At 36.3% G+C, this 27,281-nt stretch overlaps 1 protein-coding gene across 5 annotated transcripts; it reads left to right on the plus strand.

Moving 5' to 3' along the window:
- LOC104492285 (cytoplasmic dynein 1 intermediate chain 2) lies at window positions 1-27,281 on the plus strand. 5 transcript variants are annotated; one of them, XM_010134817.1, is made up of 16 exons: window positions 8-115; window positions 1,548-1,662; window positions 4,947-5,091; window positions 9,307-9,366; window positions 10,602-10,717; window positions 19,309-19,398; window positions 19,663-19,825; window positions 19,918-20,017; window positions 20,562-20,687; window positions 21,650-21,796; window positions 22,127-22,240; window positions 22,619-22,752; window positions 23,701-23,845; window positions 24,583-24,723; window positions 25,705-25,830; window positions 26,538-26,990. In XM_010134817.1, the coding sequence occupies exons 1-16, from the start codon at window positions 8-10 to the stop codon at window positions 26,649-26,651; spliced, it is 1,944 nt and encodes a 647-aa protein (XP_010133119.1). In that variant the 3' UTR covers window positions 26,652-26,990. The 5 variants fall into 5 exon arrangements, with proteins under 5 accessions (XP_010133123.1, XP_010133119.1, XP_010133120.1 ...); XM_010134818.1 differs by having other exon boundaries at window positions 4,968-5,091; XM_010134819.1 differs by having other exon boundaries at window positions 5,001-5,091.

A 27,281-nucleotide genomic window follows, 5' to 3' on the forward strand; every position in this document is an offset into this window, starting at 1 on the left:
TTCAGCCATGTCTGACAAAAGTGAACTAAAGGCGGAGTTGGAGCGCAAGAAGCAACGACTAGCTCAAATTAGAGAGGAGAAGAAAAGAAAGGAGGAAGAAAGAAAGAAAAAAGAAGTAAGAAATAATTTTCTTCTAGAAATTTGACTGCATATGTAACTTGCCCAAAATTCAAGGGTAGATTCACTTAGTCATTTGCTACGTGTTATTCAGGGAGTGTCTATTTAATGATTGAATGCTGATGCAAATGTAACACTTTAATTTTCTGATAAGGGTAAACACTTACTGTTTTCTTCAGAATTATCCATATGGTAAGTTAGATTTTAATGGGGTTTTTTTTAATTATATACTTGCATAAAATTTAGGTTTCTAAAACTACTTGTGTGCATGGAACATCATTAATAAAATCAGTGTGAAGCGCTGCACAAAAGCTCTGCTTAACTGGTTGTGGTGGTGTTATTTAGAGAACTCATTTCCAAAGTGCAGTTCCAAGGACATCCGTATGAATTCTCTGTCAGTGTTATTATTGTACAAATAATGTGCTACATTATTCTGATCTTTGACTCTTCTTTAGCCTGAATTTTAAAATCAGAGCAACTCTCAAGGCTTGTATCATCAGTTTATATTTACAAAAATACTCCCTTGTCAGTGACTGAGTTGGGAACACCTTAAGCTGTAAATTATATTTCTGTAGTTGAGTGAGCAGTGAAATGAGTGTGGAAAGATATGGAGTCTTCAGCATCTTTTGCAGTAGAGCTTGCATTATTTGTAAATTATTGGATGGGGGTGTAATTTTTGGTCTTTTTGTTCATGAAATCAAGCAGATAATTACACAACTTAAACCACTGAAATGACCTGTAAACTTGAAGTTACTGCAAAATTTATTAAGACTTTATATTTTTTTGTGAATTCTTAAGGTCCAAAAGAAAACTTTCTCACTAAACAGCTTGTTGATGCTTTTGTTTAAAAAAAATTGCTCGAAGTACACGCATACTCAGACACCACTTTTACATCTTACGCATATTTTGTTAATTGCTGCACACTTTAGCATGTGCTCTGGCTAGCCAAGTGTCCTAATACTTTCTTTACCAAAGAGAGCTCTCTCTTTCTCTCATTCTAACCCTATAGTGGTTTTTTGACACAGTTTTTGTCATTTCAAAACCAGAACATTATGACTGTGACTTTAAAATACTTTTATATGCAGATATAGGATACGATTTTCTTTAATCATGACATTTTACTGTGCTTAACATCAGTGTAAAGAATGTATTCGTGATCTGATGAAGCATCAGTCATTTAGACAAATTAATACACTTTTTGCAGGTTATATATGTCTTTTAAAGACAGTGCTAAAGCTCCAAAATCCTGTGATTCCTGACTGTTGTTTACTTAAGTACAGAAAAAAACATCAGAATTACTCGAGTCAAATATCTAACCTATAGGATTAGGTTTCAGCAGCATAAAAGAACCTATGCAATCTAAAAAAATAAGTGAAACAGTTTTTAATACCTGTTAAATAGTGTAACATAATTACGGCATTATTTTTTAGACTGATCAGAAGAAAGATGTTCTTCCTGTACAAGAAGAATCTGATCTTGAAAAGAAGAGAAGAGAAGCTGAAGCATTACTTCAGAGCATGGGGTTGACACCTGAGTCTCCTGTTGGTAGGAATGTTAATATTAGTTTGAGATAAATGTTTGGAGATGGTTTGTTCTGTTTTTTTTTAGGGGGTGGTGGATTTGGTTGTTTTGGAGGGTTGTGGGTTTTTTGGTGGTGGTGGTAGTGGTTTTTTTATTTGTTCTTTTACAGAACTAGCATGGAAATTCTCTGGCAACTACTTTTTGACGCCTACATATCTGGCTTTTCACGATCTTCTACATGATCTCTGTTATAAATGTCAAGTGATATGTATTACTAGAACTATTTTGTAAAACGTATCTTTTACACTTGGTGGATTAAATGGAATCCTTTAGTTAAAATACAAAAATATATGATATTTATATGGTTTTTTTCTTGTTTCACCTGCACATTATTCTTCTGTCTTTTATTTTTCCTTTCTTTTTCATAATGCCACCTTTTAATTCTGGTATTTTTGTGCAGAGTTGGCTTGTTTCTTTTCTGCATCTTTTACACCATAATTTTCCTTATCTCATATATGTGAACTGACCTTGGAGTAACAGCAAGGCTAAATATAAAATTTAACTACCAAGGATGATGATTCATATTTGTGCTAGTCTTGGGTTAGCACAGGTTAGCATTAGGTTGTTGCTTTTTGCCTTTACATAGCCACATTTCTCTGGAAGATGAAAGCAAAGAGGATGATAACTCCACTTTTTGTCACTAGCTCTGAAACCTAAGGGAGTTTAAAACTTATTTTTCAGTTTGGCTCAACACTGAGAATCTATTTCAAGTGGGTTTGCAAATAAAAAATAATGATAATTTGTTATGGATCTAGTAAATCTATATATCTAGTATATTGTCATAATTGGTTTTACATAGTCTTCAAGTGTTCAAAAGTGAATTTGGAGTAAACACCATTATAGCTGCTCCCATTCCAACAGCCACAGAGCCCTTTTTGGTAGTTTGAACTGTTCTCAGAGTTTAGAGACTGCATTTGAGCTATGGTAGCACTAGCATACAGCAATTTAAGCCATCAGTTCTTATGTACTAGAGATTTTGTTTGGCAGGCTGATTAGGACTTGAACACTTTCTTGTGTGAGGCTTTGCTAAGTCAGCTGATGAGAGTCTTGCAGAAATGCATGCAGTTGTCGTTTTATTAAAGCTGAGAGAGGGAATTGGAAAACCACAGAATAGTCAGTCCTCGAAGCAAGTCATTGCATTGATTTAGACTTGCTGTTTGTGAAAAGCTCTTTGAGGTGCTGCTGTGTAAGACCAGGGCATACCCCTTCAAGTGTTAATTCCATTGGGCGTCTACTTAGCCCCACCCTTCAACATACACAGAATCGCAAGGAATTCGTTCTGTTCCCTTTCAAAATGCCCAGATCTGATCTGGATCCTCAACTGAGCTAAAACACCCTACTCACTAACCTCGCAGTAGCATCCCTGAGGCACAGGGTCTGTCTGCTGACTGGGTACGGGCAAAGTGTGACAGTATGCCTGGACTGAAGCAAACTGACACTTAACGTGCAGATAGCTTGACCTTGCATTGTCGGTGTGGGTGGATAGCTTGAGATCAGATTTTTTCATAGGAAATTGTATTAAAGATTCCTAAGGCAATTCCTGTTCTGTTAACTGCCAGAAAGGTAGATTTCTCATGGGAGAGGACCTTAATGTAAGCATGCTTTTGATATCCACCATACTTCTTATATAAGAAGCCATAAGTTAGTGAACCAAAACAGAAGGTTTGAAGGTGTTATAGCTGAAGAAGGTGTTCTAGTTTCACTCTCTGTTGGGTAGGTGACGTTTTGCTTGGCTTTCTTGTAAGGATGTTGGTCTTTAAACAGGTTTCACCTAATAGGAGGGCTTTCTTGAAGAGTTAGCCCCACAAGAGGGCACTGTAGCATCAACACTGAGCTACTGGGTTTTCTTGGCAGTGCTTACTGTTAGCTAGAGCTGACTAACTTTTTTAAAGTGGTAACAAGATGTTTTTTAATGTCACCTCTTCAGTTAAGAAAGGGTGACATCAAGACATTGTTTCTTACAACGCGCAAAAATAACGGAGGAATATAAAGGCCAGTGGGCATTTCTGTTAGTATAAATTGTTCAGTAGATGGTGATGGTGAGTTGAAGAATATATATATATACACTCATATTTATGTAGATACTTGTATAAAGTCTAAGTGTCTGTATGTATGAGACTAGACCTATGTGAAAGTCTCCTCTATAGAGGAAGTAATTTTTAGTAAAATGAAGTATTGACTGATTTTGTGAATTTAGGGTAGAATTTTTGTCAGCCAGAAGCCTAGAAGCATTCTTCAGAATTCACAATACACTTGTGATTTGAGGAAATTTTCTTAATTTAGATCTGCAACATTTTTAGAATTCTCCTTTGCTGGACCAGTGACAGAGTGGATACATAACTTAGGTTCACTTCGTTAAAGGTTCTTTTCAGGGGGTGCTGGAGAGTGAGTGTGTTCTGTGAATGTTTTACATCTTGATTGAAAATGAAGCATATAAGGACATTACACACACACGCTGATTCTTAAGCATAAATCTTGCGTAATTAAATAATGAGTTTGACTGTTTCTAGAAACAAAAGTTGAAAAAAAAATCAAAATAGCTTTGTGTTTTTTATGGGATTGCATGATACTGTTCACTGTTATGTGTAAGTTCCAATAAAGACGTTGATTTTTAAACAGTAATTGCAATCTTCATCTACATGTTTGAAAATTAACTGACTTTTAAGAAAAAGTTCTAATATAACAGTATTAGATTGTTTGTCAACTAAAAAGAAAAAACACAGAAATCCCCCCCATCTAGAAACTTCATTTTAATACACTCAATTTATGTTGATTTGATTCAAACTAAAATAAAAATAACAGTATGATATATGATAGAGCAATTTCTTCTAGTCCACACTTCAGTGATTATATATTTTGAAACAAAATTACCAGTTACATACGTTCAATATATAAGAATATTTAAGAAAAACTGATGTCAAAGCTGTATTAACGACTATCTTCCTTTTATGTTTAAGCAGCATGATTTAGTGGAAATTATCCTTTGAAAATTGATGCCATCACTTATCAGAAGTTCAGTTTAAAAACATTTTTCAATTCATTTTCTCTTAAACGTCTTTCCCTCCATGTCTTTTTGTATGCTCCAAATGCATAAATGCCAAACAACTGCATGAAAGTCCAGCATGAATTGTTAACATTGTCTTTTCCCCTCTCTTTCTACTGTTCATTTTCATCCATGTATTTTTTGTTTGCCATCACTTCTTTTTTTTTTAATACTTCATGTTAAATTAATTTGAAAACATCCTAAGCTGTGCAACCTCTGCGAGTAGTAACAGCGGATACCTGTCTGTTTCACTATTTAGTCCCTCCTCCTACCTCTCCGTCTTCCAAATCTGTGAGTACGCCAAGTGAGGCTGGAAGCCAGGACTCTGGCGATGGTGCTGTTGGATCTAGGTATGTCACTTCCGTTCTCGTATTCCTTTGCTTAATACTTGTATTCTGAACGATTAAGCTTTAGAAGAAGTCAAGGTTAATTACTTCAAATTACCTAATTTGAAATTGCCAACATTAATGTAGAGTTGTTTAAACTTCCAAGTTTAAAGTAAAATAAGTCTGAATGTCTTCTGGTAATGTTCTTGTAAGCATGAATGTCTTAAGACAATAGAAAATGGAAAAAGTCCAACTTCTGGGCTCTTCCCAGCTTTTTCCAAAGGAGAATGTATATAGATGATAGGCTATTTCTTGTTTTCCTCTATTCTAGTTGGTCTGATAAAAGACACTGTCTACAAACTTAGCCTTGCTTCTTGTTTTTGGTTGGGTGGTTGGTTTTTCTCTTACTCGGAATAGTATTTCTTGTCATTTTACTTTGCAGCCATCTCTGTAACGCAACTACAGCACTAACAATTTCTCTCGTAAGACCAATACATAACACCATATTTGTACAGCCATATTCTTTTTTCAGGTCCAATACTTGCCACATCTTTGACCAATTTGTGTGTGACAGTTTGAGAAATGCGCCTCTAAAGAGAATCAGAAATATTTTTGTTAAACTGAAAGTTCGAAATAGCAATATGTAGGTGAAAGTGGGAAACACTACTTCCAAAGGGTATTGCTTCTGTTTCCCGTGGATGGTCTGAATAAGAGCAGTATTTGCCTAATTATTTTTGGTAACTTTTATTTTCTCAGAAAATTAAATTCATGTACTTAAAATTTACCCCACATGCATTGTGGATGAAGTTTAGTTAAAGCACAGTTACTAAAGCAGTTATTGTCAGTTTTGTGCTTCCTATTAGTAGTTGTTTTGGAGAAAGAGTGAATACTTACATGGCTTTGAAACACCTTTTAAAAGACTGCAGTAATGACCTGTATGTGTGTGGATTGTGCATGCGTAACTATACAGTCTTAATACAAAAATATTCTAGGTTTAATTGACCTGAACAAAGGGTACAAGGTGCCTATTTCTAAGCAGCAACCACGAAGTTAAAACAGAATACATCAGGCAACAGATATGAACCCAAACTCTCTCTCTCTTATTTTAACAGTGCCCAGGTGCGATCTTGTGCGTAGCTTAGTCACTACGCATTTGAAGTTCACCAACGTGTTAATGAAGAACAAATATAATTTTCCTTAACTAACAAACAAATTTTAAATTATTTGAAATCTGTAATTATGGCTTGTTAATTTGTCATTTTATATTTTAATTCACTGTCTAGGAGAAAAAGAATTATTTAATGATTACTTTAAAAAAATTCTTTCATACATAATTTTAACTCAGTATGAAACAATATGTGTAGGCCATTTATCTGTAATTGAAATTGTTGTGAACTGAATTTATCTCCAACTCATAGGTGTACTGTGCTCCCTGATGGTATGTTCTTCGGTCATAGTAACATAATGTTGTATGCTTATGTTTTCTTACGATGCCTTGAGAAAACTCGTATCCTAAGCCTCTATAGCTTCGTGCATCCGCAAACTTTAAATGTCTCTTGAGAATTTCCCTGATGTGGCAGCATGAACAGATTGTGGTCTCGGAGGTTTGTAGTGTAGCTAAATGGAAAGCGATATAGAGTCACTGTTACAGTCCCCTTGCTGATTCTCCAACTACCAGATAACGATCTTCCCCTACCCCAGTAAAGAGATCTCTACATCCCAGTGTATCAGTGCAGGTTTGTTCCGCGTGACTAATGTACACACATGCTTGAACCTGAAAGCTAATGCAGAAAGTTGGACCGTGTGGTATCTCTTAGCCTTATACCTGGCATTTTACAGGTGACTTTCATATCAACATGAGATGTGTTAGAAAGCCCAAGCTGTTCTACTCTGCTTGATAATCTTAAAACAAACCCTTTTCTGGTCTGTGGCCGCTTGTTCTCTGGTCATGCTGCAACTATACTTTTGGAAGAAGATCTTCTTTGTTATTTTATACTTTTCTCCTCCACAATGCTGAATCTTGTAATTAACTTTACTTATTTAGTAATAAGTAGAGCAGTGTTCAGACTGTGTCCTTCTCTTATTTCCATCTGTCTTGCTTTATTTTCATCAGTAAAGGGTTTTCCCAGTGTGATACTGTTCTTTCTCTCTTTCCATCAGTTAAAAGTTCAAGACTGGAAATTAACAAGGTGGTTTACTCTTAGGTTAGGTGGATGCTTCACAGAATTAGTTTAAATGCAGAAAATACTTCTTAGAGATATAGGAAGTGTTAGGAATATGCCTGGTTGCAGAGAAATTCATATGTGGAAGAACAGAAATTTCTGTTACTGAAGCTTGTAGATAAATTCATTTAACTTACAGCAGAACAAACATCTGGAAAGCAAAAGGAGGAGTATTTTACACCATTACATGGTAGGGGAATTTTGTCTCAGAATGTTACCCTGTGTTGAAAGAATATCTTTGAAAAAGTTTTAACTGTGTATTCTGTACTGCTTGTTGACTTGAACTATTTTAAAAAGCAGACTATCCCTGGTACCACTGAAGCAATTGTTAAGAGGATGCTTTAAAAACAGGGAAGCAACTTCAGTAGGAGCTAGGTCCTATGCAGGCACTAAAGTTGGAATCTTTTAAATTTGGAGCCTAATTTAATTTGCCTCTTCCCTAAGTTCCTTTAAAATTGGATTGAAGAAGTTGAGAAAATGTTTGACAAGTATTGTGGTAATGCATCATTTGGATCTGTAGAAAGGTCATCCTTTGCAGAAGCAACATGAAGGTTGGGCTAATGGTGTTCTGGGTTGGTTTTTTCTTTTTTTTTTTTTTAATGCATGATTCAACAACATATGAATAATAACCAGCTTGAAGTCTCAGGCACCAAATTAAACTCAATGCTTAAACCTGTTTGGTCAAGAAGAACAGCAGAGACCTGAAGAATAAGTATACTTAATTAACTATATGGTAAAATGGTATGTTTTCTGATGCACAAAAGATATGGAAAGGTTTTAGAGAGTTAGGTATTAAGCTATTGCAGTGGATGCAATAGCAGTTATGTAGAATAATTGGCTAAATATGAACACAGTGGATTTGTAATTCTTAATTAAACTATAATTAATTATTATTCTGATGCATCTTTCTACAAGAACAAGGTAGTGCATTACATACATGTACTTATGAACTTTTATGACATTGCCTGTACATTTTCAAGATCATCTTTATGTTTAGGAATCCTGTACCTGGTTTATAAGAACATTACCATGTAGGGGATGAAAGCGAAAAATTGCTTTTTATTGACTTACTGTAGTAAAATGTTACATTCTTTATTTTTTTATTTATTATAAAACATGATAAAAAAAGTAGTATCTAAGAACTTCAGAAAAAAACATCCATTTTTAGCTCTTAATCTCTCTTGTTTTAAAGTTCTACCTAAGCCCGATAGCAGGCAGTAGACTAAATGAAAAGCTGTGGAGAAGAGATGAAGACTAAAAATGGAGAGAAGATTTATTTTCCCCTTCATATTTCTTTGGCTAAAGTGACTTGAAATGGATCTATTCTGTTCATTATTCCACATGACTTTGAGATGTGCTATTAATATAAAGCCCGCTATTTCTAAGAGGCTGAAATATCTTAAAAGGAGTTGGCTCTAAATCAGATGACACTTACAAGCCCAAGGCAGTGCTTAACCCATAATTACTGCAGTGTCACATCTTGGAAATCCTAGCAGTTCTCTGTCCCAGTGGAAATGAAGTTTTGCCCCTCTGCCAGAAGGCTTATGTGTTGACTCATTTCCTATACCAATATGACAGTTTCCTCCACATATTTATTGCTTTGGGCAAGACTGCATTACGTTAATAAATCTGTCTTTATAAGACATGGACAAATTTGAACAGATTTGAAAAGGAATTTGAAGTTTTTAATGGTTCTTGTTGGTATTTCAAATATTTTTATTTGCCTCTCAAAGGCGATGTTTATTTGTAGATCTTTAACTTCAATCTTTAAAATAATTTAATTCTTTTCTAATAGCTCTGAATTCTGTTTGCTTTTTAACTTTTGTATATACTGCATGTATTATTGCACTGAATGTTTGCTGAATTCCCTTAACTGATGGTACCTTGATTTGTTTCTTGTGAACAATGAAATAACTATAAGCTTACTGTAACTCTAGCATTTCATAGTGTGTATTTGCTTCACTAATCTCTGGCCTTTTTTGCTAATGCTGCATGATTGTTCAACCTGGGGTATCAGGACGCTGCATTGGGATACTGATCCATCAGTTCTTCAGCTCCACTCTGATTCCGATCTGGGGTATTGCATAGATTTCTTATATTCCCTCTTTCATGTACTTATGGATAATAAGAATAAGAGCTTATTTTTTCTTTAAGTCTTCACATTGTTGATAAGAGACTGTTCTGTAAGTGACAGAAATTCATCATCCTTAGTTTTAGTGCAGTTTGCTTGCACTGGGACATTTTTATATTATTTAATATACCTAAGATGCTTATTTCTAATAACAAAACTTACTTATTTGTGTTTTTCTTTGAGTCTTCCCTTGGCAAAATGTAAACTTTAAAAAGTCACTTCTTTATATAAACAGCTTAGAATAACTGTGTTTATAAACAGAGTGACTCTCATCTTTTCTTACAAATATCTTTATAAAAGCTGTAGCTCATTATAAGCACTTCTTATAGCACAGTATGGGTTTTAGTATGATCCTACCCACCAAAACCTTTCAAAAGGACTTAGGCTTTTTCTCTCGCTTTTATCTTAGGAGAGAGGTGGATAATAAGAAACTAAATTTTATATAAGTAAATTGGTTTTGGATCATTGCGGTATTACTATGGTACGTAGTGAATTAACTTTTATAGCAAGTTACAATGTCTGAATTAATGTTGCGTGGTTTTTGGAAGTACATTCTGCATTGTAGTTTGATACTAGCTGTATCTGCATTTGTAGGATCTTCCATAACGTAAAGTTGGAGAGCTCAGAGGTATCGTATTCTGGAGTAACACATTATGCATAAGTAACTTGTCAGTGTGTGAGTTTCAGATGTGACTTGCAGTTCTGCATTCTAAGAAGTGTCTTAGCAGTAGGCAAAAAGGGCAGTGAAGTTAAAAGGAGTAGGAAATGCTTTTTCCTTCAGAATAACTAAGCTGTTTTTTAACCTTTAAAATCCTAGAACTATTGCTGTACAAACATGACTCATGTGAGCAGATCTGTTCCACTGAAAGTAGGGATGTGTCATAAATACAGCAGTATCCTAGTCAAGCACAAAGCAAAAATTTAAAATTACATCCTTTAATCCATATAGATATATTTGCACATCTTTCTTTTTGTTACAGATGTATCAATAGCTACTGATTTAAAATACAAATGATAATAAAATATTAGCCGTAATCATGTGATATTTTCAGAGCTTAGTTTCCACTGGATTTAAGTTTGACTAAGCAGTGCTGTGACACAATGACTTGAGGTATTATTCTAGGCAAAATATGAAGTAATTGATAAATATTTTTTCTGATTTCTCTATTAATTTTATTTAGACGTGGACCCGTTAAACTTGGAATGGCCAAAATTACACAAGTTGACTTTCCTCCTCGAGAAATTGTTACGTATACAAAGGAGACGCAAACACCTGTTATGACTCAACCAAAGGAAGGTGAATGGTTAACTTCTTACTACTGAAGTTACTTTTCTTTTGTTTTATTATAATAATGATGACTGACTGAATTAGAACCAGCACTTCTGATCTTGAAACTTAACAAGGTAAAATGAAGATTGATTTGTGAGATAATTGATATAAATTCTATTACTAAATTCATATAGATCTTGCTTAAGAGTGTTACTGTCATTCTGCATTTTGTCTAACATTACCCTTATTACTAATACATGGTATTTTCTCACTCCTAGTAACTGTTCAGATCAGATACTGAGTTGCTTAATTATCTGACAACTGATAAATAAAAGTGGGGTATATCTTCGGACATTTAAGAATCAACACACAAATTACTTGAAGGCTGTGTATCTTTATAACAAACTTAGCAATTAAACCTCCCAACTTTTTAAGAATTTGGATTTTTATACCTGAGCTTACACACTGAGTTTTAAAAGAAGGAACTGATTTCTTTATTAATGCACACAGTTTCTGTTCTCAGAAATTGCTTTTCAGAAAAGAAATTCTTACAAAGAAATCACAGTTGAATAATAAATTTGGTTCTGAATGTTGAAACACTTGAATTTACCTGCAAATGAAAATACTAACCCTGACGTGGCTTGTATGTAGTTCCACAACAAAATCTGAGTTGTTTAATATGATTGACTCTGAGTATGTGTTCTTTGCTAGCAATTTTAGGATCTAATTCTAAATTCATAATTTTGCATTTTTCTGCTCTTTAGTACATGAACTTCTGGGTGTTTATTCAAGGAGATAAAAGCACTTTTTAAAACATGAAGAGAATTCGCAGCTGAAATCTTACACTGGTGTTTCCAGAAACTGTATCTTTTACTTGAAAATGTAGTACAGATGAGCTAGAGTGTAAAGTGTAACACAAGCAATGCAAAGTTGTTGCTGTTGCCCCAGTCTGTGTCAGCATGCTGCTCTTGTCTGTGTCCTGAAGTAACTTTGGCAAGGTTAACTAGATGCAAATTACGCTGTAAGCTATTTGGGTGGGGGGTGGAGGGCAGGTGTTCTGGTTTGAGCAATACTTTGTGCTGAGAAGTTTCTTACCTTCTAATCTCTGGGTATCCAGTATGAGGCATCAGTGTGTGTTCAGAAGACAAACCAGACCTTTCAAACTTTATAATGCAGTGTGCCAGAATAACAGAGGATATGCTTTTTTCTCTAACTGCATTTAGCTTCCATTCTGCATTTTATTTGTATCCCTGCGCAGACAGGCATTTTGGTTTTCCTGCTTTCATTTTCCCCCATGCCTTTACCTTTTCCTTTCTCTAATCCTTCAGGTTTTTTTTTTTCTCCCCTCTGTCAGGTTCATGGAATCTGAAGGCTTAGTTCATAGTTCGTGTGCTTGAAGAGTTTTTGCTTCTGCTGCCTGCTGTCAGTGGTAATTGCCTGGGATTGTATGATCATAGTTTCACACTTAGTGGTTAGGCTGTAGTTGAGGTTTACTGTAGTGTAGCTGGAAAGATGTGTCATCTGTACTTCTGCATTTACCAGAAAGCTCTCTCAATACAGGTGTCTCCTGATCCATTCCACCTTAAACTAACACAGTTTTCTTGAGGGTCATCATCATTGTTTTATGTATGTGTTCTTCACAAAAGTCACGTAAACATGATTTTTCATCATTTCAGTGTTGAGAATCTTTTTAAGGTCTGTCTTAAGACTGCCTAAATACATTCATAATTAAGCTCTATGTTCCAGATTCATGATAACATCTGAAATAGATCTTCAGTTAAAAAAAAAATTGTATTGCCTCCAAAAGAGCTACTAGATGAGAGATTTTCATTATGGGAAGAAAATTTTGAAGTCTTCAAAACAATTGACAAAAGCAATATGCTGAATTTTCAGAGTGCACATAGATAAACTAAAATTAGATAGAAACGAGAATCAATGAGATGCATTCTTATTTTTCATATGTTTTTTATTTGTTTTAGTATACTGTAATCTAAAGATAATCTTACAAAGTACACTTGGAAGTTGAGCTTACAAGTGCATTTGCACATATACGTAATCTTCAGTAGTTCCCTTGTACAGCAACAAGTTGCTTCTCAACTAGGTTAGCTCCAGTGTTCATGCTTTCTTATAAAACAAAGTAGTTATCATATCTCAAGATTTAAAAATACTATTGGACCTGTGCTTTTGAACATAGGAAAATAGAAGCAGGTTTATTAGATATGCTGTGCAGTCAGTCTGCAGGTTTAGGTTCACTTGTCCTGTATGTCGAATTGTGCTAACACTGATTTTGAAAAAAACAAAACAAACAAACAAAACAAAACCAAATCCCCAGCCAAATCCAAAAACAAACAAAACAAGCAGACAAAACCCTCAGAGACAAAAATAAATGGTGCTATTTCTGTGGAGTGGTTGTGTAGTTATATTGTAACCTGAACTGATAAATGTCCAAGCTACAACTAGTCTGTCTGGTGAGACAGGTAGGAAGTAGGAGAAAACCGGTGTTAAGCTAAAACAGTTCCTAATTGTCATGGAAATACTTATGGCAACACAAATAAAATTAGTGTTTTACATAAGGGAGATTTCATGTCCTCAACTTAAAGTTGGCCTTTGGAGATGACTATTTTGGATTCAGTAGAACAAACAGTTAAATTTAAACAATGAGTATCTTTCACCTGGAGTTTTAAAATGCAAAAGTCACTCATTTCAGAAGTTGATAGAAAAGACTGCGTTCAATAGTTGAGAAATCAAAAAAAAAAAAAAAATCCCATAATTAAAGAGGTAGAGTAAGCCTTTACGTTCGTGCTTCTATATAGCACTGACATGTTGCACCATCCCAGACAATATTCAAATACGAAGTAACTCCTCACCACACTGTCTTGCAGATAGGAGGCTTCTCTTCTCAATGCAGCTGTTTTGAGACAGTGATCCTCTCTGTTTGTACTGAAGGAATGACCAGTTTGCATGCAGCCCTAGATGCTAGACCAAGAATGTGACCGAAATGGGAGATAGATTTGTCTTTCTCTTTGGCAGTGACCAGCCCTTAATTTTGAATTAAGGCAGCTTCCTTAGGCGATGGAGGCACTTAGTGTGCTAACACTTCTCACAACTTCCGTTATTTTATTGCAGTACTAATATGTTGATTTATTAGGACCTCAAAGTATTTGAGAAACTGCCTGTCTTAGGAATATTGATTCTTTTTACAATATTGTAAAACAGTTAAATCAGGATGTCTTCTAGAAATCAATTTTACTCTGATTAGCGATTGAGTCATCTTCAGAACACAAAGTATTTTGCCACAGGAAGTCATTCACTGTATCCTGAACAGTATGGAATATTAAATTTCCCCATTAATTAACTGTGAAACATGTTTATAAGTTCCTTATAGGAAGATATCCATCTCCGAAGTAAACTTAGAATCTGCAATACTTGTTTTATGGGCTTTTTGTGTGATGGGTGCAATCCACACCTGCTCTTTTCTCAAGGTCCCATTATACAAGTAAGTGTCTAAAGATACAGAAGAGAAACACAGTTAGAAATGTCAGGGGTGGCAATCTTAGTGCTCTCAAACGTGCTCTCATGAAAATACTGACACATATCTGTCTTCAGTACTTTTTTCCTTTTATTCATATTCTATTTCTCCAGAATTTTCAATAGCCTTAGTCTTCTAACCCTACTGTTCCTGTAGCAGCTGTATTTAGTAAGTAAAAGAAACAAAATGAAATAATGAAATGCTTCACTGTTCTAAGCAGTATAGCAGAGACAATGTGCCTTTTCTGTTGTTTTTTTTCTTTTGGTATATCCTCTTCCTAGGTTTCTTTTTTTTGGTTTGTTCATTTTTGTCATTCTGTGGTGCAATAATGATGGCCATCTTTTTTGTTCAGGGACCAAGTAAATTTAATTTGGTTTGGGAAGTGCTGTGCCATCCTCAGCGCTGTTCTTACTTCATAACTAATAAGCCTATGCATCTACATCTCTGTGCCATTACTACACTTTAACTTTTGTCACCATCATAACGTGAACATCCCATGTTTATGCTGCTCTATTCCCCAGCATCCTTGTTCTGCCGTCCCCTTTTCGATTATCGAAATCCATTTCTCACTTATCGTGATGCTGTGTAACACTGCTGTGTGCTTTCATCATTGTCCAATTTTGGTGAACGTCTTGTGGTTCATCTGGTTATTAGGGCTGTTACTTAGTCTCTATTTGGCATGCTCTTTCAGGCAGCAGATTTTCAGATTGAACACATTTGAAATTGTGTTCTCTTCACACTCGCATTTCTTTCTAGCAGGCAACAGAAGCAGTTTTCAGCAACAGAGATGCAATTCACGTGTGAACTCTGGTATATATCTTAATGTTCTGCAGGCTCCATGTCGCCCACCGTTCAGAGTGCTGTAATCATTGGTGCTAAATTTTTTTCCTATCTGTACTTGCTACGCTGCTCTCTACTATACTGTTTGATCTCTTCCTTTGTGGTTTGCTAACATATTGTTCGGATTTGCATGGAAATAAATTAGTCACCAGTATGACCAATAAATATGAGTCCTTGAAGTAGTTAATCTGAAGAAAGACAGGTGTGTGGGGAATATGATTCTGCTCCGCTGTCAAAATTAAGGCTTTTCCTGGGCTAATGTTGTTTTGTGCTGCTGCAGTCACAACTAACCGCACACAGTAATAGCTGGAGCATTAGTATGCACACTGTATTAGTGGAGCATTAGCTCCACTCTTTGAGGAATTACTGTCTGGTAAAGTCTCCAAGACACAGGATGAAAATATTAAACATTTTTGTCCTTTATGACTTTAAGCAATTTGGTGTATAGGAATGGCTTCTTGGATGCTGATACAGTGAATGTAGCATTTTTACATTTTAATATTTTGAAAAGAAATAATGGGCCCTTATATTCATGTATTATTCTCTACTTGCCTTAAATGTAGAGTGCAATACAGATCGGAAAACTTGATATGAAGACATTCAGTTAACAAAAGCCACCCATTTCACAGATGATTTAACTTTGATTAACCTACTCTGCAGCAACAGATTACTCAGACAGCTAGAACTTCACTCTATATTGTTATTGCTAGGTGCAGACTAATTTACAGCAGTGCTTTTCTTTCTGTCTTGCCAAAATACATCACAGTTCTGATGTTAACTCAAAGTAAAAATTCAGTGGTTCATTAAATGTTTTTAGCATTCATTGATGAGAAATTTGTCTCTATTAAAGTAACTGCTATTTTTATGCAATCTTTACTGCTCGGTTTGTAACCTTAGATCCCCTGCTTGCCTTTCAGAAATAACATGGAGTTAATCTCTTGGCATATTATAATGAATATTCATCAATATGCTGATGTGACATAGAGTCCCATTTCCTGTCTTCATGGCTCTGTGACTTTTCTAAGTCTTAGTAGGCTGTTTTTCCATGCAGAATTGTATTTGATATAAAGACAGCTGAAGTGGCATGAAAAGTCAGCAGGTACAGTCAGTAATGAATCAGGAGGAGGAAGTTAGGCAGTGTCTTTAAGGTTTCCAAATTTACATAGCTGACTTAAAATAAATGCAGTACACCACTGTATCATTGGTTCTGGACTTACTAGATGTGGAACTTTTTCGGTAATGGTATGTCCAATCTTTCAATGTTTGCTGGGTAATATGTTATTGTTATGGCAACTCCTTGCAAATACCAGCACCTGGCCTGTTATTTAATAACTTGAAGACAAAAGAGAGACAGGAGAAGTAATTAAAACAAAATTTTGTTATCTCTTTTGTTGTCCCAGCAGCTTCATGCTGCCTTTTTTTGATTGTAAACTTCTGTGGGAAAGCATTCTTGTTTTGGGTAATGAGATCAAGAACTTATATATGTGGACTTTTCTTGGTTTGTGTTGTGGGGGATTTTTTTGTTTGAGGTTTTTTTTCCTCCAGATCCTTTAATGAGAAGGATTGTCTATGACTTATCTTTAGGGAGATGATTTTAGATTTATGTAGTTACAGATAAATCACAGTGAGATGATATGTTCCATTTCAAGTCTGTTACTTTGAGAATATTAAAATAAGTGCTGTATCCTGCATTTAAATGCAGTAATATCTGCTGGCTGTATGCAGTGAAAGTACTATGAAGGAATTCAGAGCACTGTATAATATATGCCATTTATGTTTCAGACATTAAAAGGCAGGAGCAATCAACTATATGATCTCCTGAATAAAATATGTAGATTAGAAGGTCACTTAGCACTAAGGGGTTGACCGTCTGCATCTGACAGGAGTTTGACTCCTGTCACTGAAAATGGTACTTAGAATCAGTGTAGTATGACTAATGGGGGGTTGGGCTGAAATTTCTAATTTGGGACGTTCAAAGCCAGAATAACATATCCAGGGTGACCCAAAACCGGATTTTTAAATTTGAAGGCATCATTTAAATCTTCAAGATTGATTGGCAGGGCACACAAGAGGGGAATTTTTATCCAAGTCGCTGTAATATGGATAGGGGATCCTGTGTTTGTTATTCTCAAAATCGTGTGTGTTAACTCATATTACATTTTTTAATTAATCAGTGATCACACCTATAGTGATTTGACATTAAGAATTTCATTCTTTAGAGTTGCTACAAGTTATACAGTTTTCAGATTACTAGTCTGCTGTACATGTGAATCCATCTAAAAAGGAGCAGTGTCTTTCTGTTTCTCTGCATGATTATTTTGCCCAAAAAAGCTTTCATTTTTTTTTAAGTAGCACAAAAGCTGTAATTGGCATGCTTTGTAAGGAAGTGTCAATGTGCAAGAGAGTGGAGATCACTAAGAATTCTTTTACGCGTTCTTTCCCCTTTGCACCACCGCCTCCTCAGCAGGGTCACTGAGATCACTAGCTTTTCTTGAAATGGCCATTTTCACTGGCAGGTGCATTATACCCTGTATTTTCAGATTGTTTTTCCATTCTGAATGTTTGGCAGGTTGATTGCTCTGGCTGCATTGACGGAGAAAGGGCTGACAAATGCGGTTGGGCTGGCTGAAAAGACAGTGATTACTGTTTTCCTTTGTGGCTGATTGAGGCCCTTGAAAGGAAAGATTTTAACCTTCACCATTTGGTTCAAAAGTATGAGCATATATTGAAATCATTCATGGCATTTATCGTAGTTCTGTAAACTTGTCAGAACGTAAAAATCGCTCAATTTCAAGTAATGTACGATTGGCATACGTCATTATCATTTTGATTAAGTTGGAGTTTGTATTATTGTGTGCATTATACAGTGTCATTTAAAGCTTTCTTTCCTGCAGGTACAGTTATATTTTTATTGCCTATACTATGGAGTTAGAAAGATTTTCAGACCTCTTTAAACCTATCACTGTGTGTGTGGTTTGGCAGCTGGTATGGCCTACAAGCTGTATTTTGTTTGCAGGGTAAAGGCTTGTCTGTAGACCTCCTGGAGTGCTGGTAATTGCACAGGCTTGCCATTGGGGAAAGACATGATTGGAAGCAGTCAGGCAGAAAAATGTTGTGCCATCCCATTGCCACCTCGTAGCAGAGAGACAATCCTAGCAGTACCATCTGCTTGTTGCTATCTAGTCAGCTGGCCTGGCTGCTGGGACTGTGGCTTGGCAGCTGGTTCCCATCCCTTGTCCACACACACATACCCCCTTTTTTTTTTTTCTGGTTTGTGTCCGTGCATGTGGCTTTTTTTTGTTGTTGTTGTTAGATAACTTTGAACATGGGTCAGGGAGATGGCTGCAAAAACCAAGCCTAGTCCTTGTTGAATGCTGTCTCATTATTTGTGATGAGGCATGCAGCAGGCTTCTGCTGCCATTCCCTTATAAACAGGTGACATAGCTGTTTAACCAATAAAAATAGTCTTTTCAGAAGCTTATTCTAGAAAGCAGATGAAGAAAAGCCAGGAAATGCGTATTCTACAACACTAAGTAATTTAAAGTTATTTTCTGGTTTACAGTATTCGAGGGATAAAATGCAGAAAGTGCTGTAAACCTTGTCAGTATTCCTGAACATTAACATTTTATGTTCTCATTGCAATTAGGGAAAACACATTTTGCTGTAAAGTTCTCATTGCCAAACATGATACAGATAATGAGACTTGCATTTAGAATGACAGAAAAAAATGTAATCTCTCTGCTATTATCTTTAGCAAAATTTGCCTCTCAGAATAGCAACCTGAAAGCTAATGTAAGCTATCTACATGCCATGTGGAGACCCATTAGACTCTGATGGTTTCAGATCACCAGTAAGCAGCTGCTCTGTAGACTATTTTAGACATTTGATTTTTCTTTGCTCTGCAGTATTAATGTGTCAGTGTGTTACGCAGAACGTGCATCCACCACACGGTTTTGTACAGAGTCATAAATGCTTGCAAGAGAGATTTCCACTTTGGATTCTTTACAACGTCTTATGTAGTTGTATAAACTGAAATGACACATAATTCAGTGCAACTAAAATCCAGGTGTAGACAGCATTCCAGTGATCTTTTGGTTTGAGATAATGTTATCCTGGGGACTACATTAGACAAATATAACCATTTTAAGATAAATTGTACCATTTTACATCAGTTTATTTGAGATTCGTGTGGAATGTTACTGTTCCTCTTTAAGAACATTGACAGCCTCACCATAATGTTTCTCCTTAGATGAGGAAGATGAAGATGATGTGGTTGCACCAAAACCGCTAGTTGAACCTGAGGAAGAAAAAATGTTAAAAAAAGAAGAGGAGGAGGAAGGTACAGTTCACCTCAAGATGTTTTGAGTGTGCTGTAAAGAAAGGCAGCAATAAATTCTTAACTTCTTTTCTTTCCATTAAGTTGAAATTAATTTGATTTACATTTTATCAGCTAGCAAAATATAAAATGCAAAGATGTTATTTTAAATCTGTGGATGTTAGGAAATAAATTTTCCAGCATTGTGATAAGTACTCCATTTTCCTTTCTTGGAAAGAATTGGTGAAAGTAGGCAGTCCAGAGAATGTATGCATAATTCTTTTCCAGCTGCCCCTCATGAACTTACAGAAGAGGAAAAACAACAGATTTTGCATTCTGAAGAATTTTTGAGTTTCTTTGATCACTCCACAAGGATTGTTGAAAGAGCCCTTTCTGAGCAAATCAACATTTTCTTTGACTACAGTGGAAGAGACTTAGAAGACAAAGAAGGGTAATGTGATTGTTTAATACTTTACTGTGAATGAGCAATGTTTGTTATGGAAGAAGTGATCTGAGATTAATATCTGCTACTTGCTTTTGTAGAGAGATTCAAGCGGGAGCAAAACTGTCCTTAAATAGGCAGTTTTTTGATGAACGTTGGTCAAAGCATCGTGTTGTCAGTTGTTTGGACTGGTCATCTCAGGTAAAAAACAATGCTCGCATTCAACAGTTATCATTGTAAATTCTTCTAGTTCTGTGTGCTTGACCCTTCTCTAAGTACAGCTGATACAGGCTGTATTTCTAAATATGCTCATAGGTTGAGAAAAGTAAACAGAGCTGGTAATCTTTTGTGAAAAGCAGCAAAAGGTCTGTGTTATGAGGAGGAGTCTGTGGTGTACTTCTCTCGTTCCTGGTCTGCTTTGTAGAGGTAACCGTTAGCTTTGCTGAACGAAGCTCACTTAGAAGTACTGGTTTCTATATTTAATAGCTCATTATGAAAGACAAAACAGGACTCTAATATGTATGTTAATTAATGCTGTTTCATGAGCTAAATTGCAGTTTATTAAACAGTTTGTTTATACAGTTTTAACAGAAAATTTCCCATTTATGTATGATGTAAGGTGGCTTTTGGGTTTTGGTGGGGTTTTTTAACCATATTTTGGCAAAACCCCCCGAAGATTCTAGGATTTTCTGGACCACTAGCTAGTCATCTGGCTTACTTTGAGTCTTCTTCACTTGTTGTACAGTACCCTGAGTTACTTGTAGCCTCTTACAACAACAATGAGGATGCACCTCATGAGCCGGATGGGGTGGCCCTTGTATGGAATATGAAGTACAAGAAAACTACCCCAGAATATGTCTTTCACTGCCAGGTATGATTGTGTCTCGGGAAGCTAAAGATTTTATGGTGATGAACTTGGACAAGTACCTTCCTTAGGTTTGTCAACATAATGATTTCATTGGGCTAGCGTTCACTTGAACCACGCATACTTGCAAACAGATGCTGATAGGTAGAGGTCTCATTATTCTGTTTCAGGATTTCTGGCAGCGTTCAGAATTCAGTCTTGTTTGAGAACTCATTTTCTTAATTTATTTAAAAATGAAAAAACCTTCTTGTGTAATGGTCGAACTACAAAGAGGGTTTGTATGTGAAGGGATTGAGTTGGATTGTATACTACCAGAGCTTAGTTTACTGAATGAAATGAAATGGCCTGAGGAGATGGAGCAAGGATGAAAACTAGAAACATATGCATCAAGGAAAAGGCAGATGGAGATTTTTCTAGTAGTTTTCTGAAAGATCAAAACGGGCAAATCTCTTCCATTATGCCAAGCCTGAGGTAGACACTTTATTTGCAAAATGCTGTAATTCTGATAAATTACGTAGTCGAATCAAAATTTAATCTTGTGTTGTCAGATTACTGTCAAAGCCCAGACTGCAAAAGTAACTTTATTGTATCAAAATAGATTTGTACAGTCTCTAAGAAAGTGACCACAGAATGCAGCAAAACATTAGTAAAATCTTGTGTGTTACTGGCCCTTCCCTTGCTAACAAACTGTGCTAGGAGGAATGCAAATGTATATATATGAAAGAAGCAAGGAGGAAAGAGTAATTTTATGAATACTAATTAAAACTAGAAGACTCTCGGGGGTTCACAAAGGGGTTGTGAATCCTTAAGTAATTGGGCAGTGAAGTAGTGTATTGAATACATCTAGGCAAAGAACTTACTCTGATATGTGGTATAATTTTCTTCAGTTTTAGACATAGTGGTGTTGAATTACAGGTTTTTTGTGTATTGCACTTGGGGTTTTTTTTGTTTGTTTGTTTTCCTTTCAGTCAGCAGTGATGTCAGCTACGTTTGCAAAATTTCATCCCAATCTGGTGGTTGGAGGCACGTACTCAGGCCAAATAGTGCTGTGGGATAATCGCAGCAATAAGAGAACCCCAGTGCAGAGAACGCCACTTTCAGCTGCTGCTCACACGGTAGGGTTTGAAAGATCTTCAAGGACTGTTCCCTGTTGAGATCTATTTAACCTCTAGAAAACTCTGTATGGTGCACTTGACTGATAATGCCTAAATGTTCTTGTCCATATTTTGCCAATGCTGTCACTGAAGAACCAGGCTATTCGTAACTATCAAAGTGTCAGAAAAACAGTTATCAGTTTTATAGGGGAGTATTCTTCCTACCACCCTGTGATCAATCTTTTATGCTTTGTTAAATATTGAAGATGTATATTTTACTGTGTATTAATTATGCTGGAATTGGTTGTTCCTTGGAAGTTCCTTTTTCTGATAGTATTTTACATTTCTTAGCACCCAGTGTACTGTGTAAATGTTGTTGGGACCCAGAATGCTCATAACTTGATCAGTATCTCAACTGATGGGAAAATATGCTCTTGGAGTCTGGACATGCTTTCCCAACCACAGGTAAGATAACTTTGGATACGTATAGTATCTATTCCAGATGAATATTTTGTAAATACTTTTGTAAATATTTTGATGCATCTAAAAAGCATTAATAAATATTTTCCTGACACAGAATTAAGGTAGCTTGATAAGTATTTGATAAAACATTTCCCCACCTGTAGAATCAAATACTGTCTGTTGATCCTTTTGTGTATTGTTGGTGCACTTGTGTTAGTGGTGAACACAATTTTAACAAAACTAACTTTCTTGTTCCTGCCCAGTTCTATACAAGTAAAATAAAATCTAAAAAAACCAAACTCCTGTTAAGAAAACAAAATGACTTTGTAGTTGTTAATGTTTCAGATTTTTTTAAGTAAGTTGCTGTTATTTTCATTACAGGATAGCATGGAGCTGGTTCACAAACAGTCCAAGGCTGTGGCTGTTACCTGCATGTCCTTCCCTATTGGAGATGTCAACAACTTTGTTGTTGGCAGTGAAGAAGGCTCAGTGTATACTGCATGTCGTCATGGCAGGTGAATGCAAAATTGAGTTATTCAAAGGAAATAAAAATAGTGAAAGGATGAGTCCTTGCATGCTTACACTCATGAAATTATTTATAGTGCATATCTACTCCTTTGACTTGAAGGAGTTCAAAATAGCTGTTTGTGAATTCCAGTGCACGCTTTTTCCTGAGTAAGAGCTTAATTAAAAACAGAAGTTGGAATATTGAATTGGCAGTATGCTGCCTTCAGTGACTAGGAGATGTTTGTGTTGATGAGGGCAGTGTAGGTCACTGCAGTTTTATTCATTTGAATAGTAGCAGAATGTTCCAAACTTCATATTGGTTCTGTAGATAATTGTACAGTAACATCACGCACAAATCTTCAATTGGATAGCTTTTCTCCTGCGGTTCAGTCTCTTTTGAAATTGTCTGACTGTATCTTATCAATTGCTTTCTTAAATATAATTGAGCGTCCAGTTTTCATCTCAAATACACATCATCCTTGCTGCACAGCTTTTTGGTTCCAAAATACCCCAAATTGTATCACTTCTGTGTAACATCCTTCCCATCTGTTCCCCTCTTCTTTTTCATTGCTTCTGTTAGGAGGCTGTTAGGGTCTATTGTTACTGGTTTATGTTTGAACCCTGTGTTCATAAGGTACATGCAACTTCTCTTAAGTCAGTGGGAGTTTTATGCTCGTTCCCGAAGACTGGATTTTTTTCTTTTTATGAACGGAAGTCTTAGATATTGCTTGGAGAATAACGTAGTTAAATGTGTGGGCTGGTACCTGAATGAGAAAGGTCCATATTCAAGCCTGCTTCTCTGTGATCCTGTTGTGAGCAGCCTTTTGCAGTGGGGTACCGTCCATACAAAGCAGCAAAACCTCCTTGCAGCTGTAGTGAAATTGCATTTCAGTGCTATCTGTCTGCAGATGTATGGTTTCCAGGAAAATTAACCTTGGTTATATATTCTAAAACAGCAAAGCTGGAATCAGTGAGATGTTTGAAGGACACCAGGGACCAATCACAGGTATCAACTGCCATGCAGCAGTTGGACCTGTAGACTTCTCACATCTTTTTGTCACCTCATCTTTTGACTGGACAGTAAAGCTTTGGACAACTAAGGTAACTTAAATAGTTAGTTCAGTGGTTTTCTTCATAGTCCTTGTCACCAGGTGGTGCTGTAATGTCAGCTACTTAAACTTCAGTGAAGTCACACTGTGTGAAGCACTCTAGGTTGCTAGCAGCAGTCCTGCAAAGATGAGACGGCTGATGAGTAAAACTATAGTTAACAACATAAAACTTTGCTTTCAGATTGTACATAATTTTATGCTTTTGATCCATTCGTTCATTCCTTTTGCTCTTTGTTATCAGTTATTATGTGTAAGGCAAATGTTTTGCTTTGTTCAGTTTTGTGGAGGACTTGAGGGATGACACCAGAACTGATGTCATGAGGCTCTAACAGTATCTGTCATTCCATTGCCAGAATTACCACCTCCTCTGTTAGTTTGATGCTCTGGGGAGTGCAAAGCAGAGGAAGCAGAGTTAGAATCTCCCAGTAACAGTCTGAGGTGCTGTCACAGAATTATTGGCTTGAACTACAAGATTCTTAATGCATTAAATTTACAATCTCTTACAATATTGGCAAAAAGGCTGCATGCTTTGTAAAGCATTCCTTTAATAACATCATCAGTTTCTGGCCTCTTTTTGCAGAGGCATTTTTAAAAGTAAGTCAAAATATGAATCGCTTTTAACTTATTGCTGATTACGCTGTTTAAGTTCTGTATTTTGTTTTACTCCCTAGCTTTATAATTTTGAGGTGCAGAGTTTGGGTATTGCATTGCTACATTTGCTTTTTTCAGAATAACAAACCTCTCTACTCCTTTGAAGACAACTCAGATTATGTTTATGATGTGATGTGGTCTCCAACTCACCCTGCTTTGTTTGCCTGTGTGGATGGGATGGGCAGGCTTGATCTGTGGAATCTCAACAATGATACTGAGGTGAGGCAGTCAGATTAAAGTCAAATGCAGCTGGAAGAGTGTACGCTTCAGGAAAAAAACAGTCAGGAGTTCACCATACCATTTTGGTTGCTGTTCTTAAATATTCTCTAGTTTCAGTAGTTTCTGCGTAATAGATACCATTTTTTGATTACAGGGTTGTAACGCAAATGACTCAGTGGTAATTAAATTGTTTTACCTGTAACAGGAGTGCAGAATGTCCTTTGGTAACACTGATCCCTGTGATTATAGACGTGTCCCCCAATATGGCCTTGGCAGCCTACAGCTTAACAGTGTGAACAACCCTGTTAGCCACACACCACCGTTGTCCCTGTTGCCATATTATTATTGCAACAGTAACACTGCAGTGAAATTGTGATTTGTTTCTAAACTTAAAGAAGTGAATGTTTGAATTTTCTGGTGAGTTATAAACTTAATTATAGTGTAAAACTTTTCCGAGACTCAAACTTGTTGGAAGTGAGAGGAAAAACTTGTCAGATAGATACTCACTTATATTACCCACCTTCTTAAAACCACATACGGAGGAGCAAGCAGTTTTACAGGATGGTGTGCCAGCCTGTGGCTTCAAATTGGAATTACCCAGTTCTCACCTTTGGGCAGGATTTGACTTGCCAAAGCAGCTGATTTCATCCCTGCCCTCTGTCATAATCTTTCTTGACATCCCGGGGCTCCTCCTTGCTCCCTGACTGAATGCATGTCTGCGCTTCCTATCTGATGAGAGCGCGGATGTGCTTTTTGGTGTGAGGAGTTTGTACTTTGGCCAAGGAACGGAAGGCATGTTGTTTTGGTAATGTCACTGGTCATAGCTTGAGGCCACTGAGAGTCTTTGAGATCCACGTAGTCTGCATCAGTTGAAACACTGGGCACTTCTTTTGATTCAGCTCTGAGGCACTAGGTCTCTTCTGCAGTCAAAAGCTATGGAATCCTCACGCGTTTTTCGCTGTGTGTTTTAAATGGATACAGGTGCCAACTGCAAGCATTACTGTGGAGGGCAATCCGGCTCTGAACCGTGTGAGATGGACACATTCTGGGAGAGAGATTGCTGTCGGTGATTCAGAGGGACAAATAGTTATATATGATGTGGGAGAGGTATGTCTACTACGTGTTTTGCAGTCTACATTACAAAACACTCAAGTTCCTTCGACTTTTATTTAGCAACTTGCTTTTAACCCTTTTCCCTGTGATTAGAGGAATAAGCTTTAATTTTTATTTTCAAATTAATGTTTCCTTTTTCTGTCTATTATTTCAGGTATTTTAGGGTAACTTTTTAGCGTGCTATCTATCTGTCAGCCAATCAAAAAGCAAAAACTACTGTAAGGCTGGTGAAATAAGATGAAAGAATCAGTGGCTCAGTTTGTAGAGAGTTTATCCCTGTGGCACATGTGAATTCCGACCATAGTTTGAGAAGTACCAAACTCAAAATTTTGCAGTGAAGCAGTCCTGACTTTGTTCTCAGAGGGAAGCTGTTGCAAATATGTGCACTGCAGTAGTGCACAGCTAAGTGAACGGATGACGATATGACATTAGCATTCCCCGTCAGAGGCGGTTTCTCACATGGGAGATGATTGTATCATGCCAGCTTGTAATACTGTCATTCCATCCTTCACTACAGGATCCTCACATTCTGCTGCTTTTATTAGTTAAAGCTTTTAACGTTCAGACTATTTTTAAAAGTTACACTAAATGAAGGTAAGCTTTTCTATCGGAACCTCTGCTGAACGTTATTTCAGTGCTGTCCAAAATGAGCTCCGGTTTTATTTATCAGTAGGTTTCAATAGTGTTCTCTCTGTCAACAGCAAATTGCCGTTCCTCGCAGTGATGAGTGGACTCGATTTGGTCGAACGCTGGCAGAAATAAATGCTAACAGAGCTGACGCAGAAGAGGAAGCTGCAACCCGCATACCAGCGTAGATCTTTAAAAATAGGCAGCACTGGTAGACCTGTGAATGACTTGATACAAATCTTAGAAGTATAAGCATGTGTCAGTTCAAATAATAGCTTAAGGGAAGAATATATGGATTCAACCATGGACTTTGAAAATGTATGAAGATCACTGAAAATCAGATCTTGCATTGTCACTTTTTATATATAAAAAAGTACAAGCACATTCTTGGATTTGCGTAACTTTTAATACAGTTAACTGACTTTGCAAGGAACTTCTTTTGCTGAAACACTAAATTTGCTATTGGGCTTCTGAAGTTTCCACTTTGTAACAGTATCTATTTCTGAAAAGTAAAAGTTTTGTTTCTAAACTAAACTATGTTACACAGACTAACCTCCATTAGCTAGTGAAGCTCTGAAGCATTCTTTATTTGACTCTTCAATTAACCATGGATATGCATGCTTGTTTCATTGTTTATATATAGATGAGCCTCAGACTCTGGTAGTGGGTAATACATGTGAATAAAAATCTGTCTGTAGTTACAAACTTATTTGATAATTGGACCTGAATTAATGAAATACATATTTAATACCAAGTTCTTTTGTTTGAATTGGTGCATTAAAAGGTGAGACTGATTCACAAATGAATATTGTATGAGC

The sequence above is a fragment of the Buceros rhinoceros genome, unplaced genomic scaffold (assembly GCF_000710305.1).
Source record: "Buceros rhinoceros silvestris isolate BGI_N320 unplaced genomic scaffold, ASM71030v1 scaffold35774, whole genome shotgun sequence".
NCBI classification, from domain to species: domain Eukaryota; kingdom Metazoa; phylum Chordata; class Aves; order Bucerotiformes; family Bucerotidae; genus Buceros; species Buceros rhinoceros.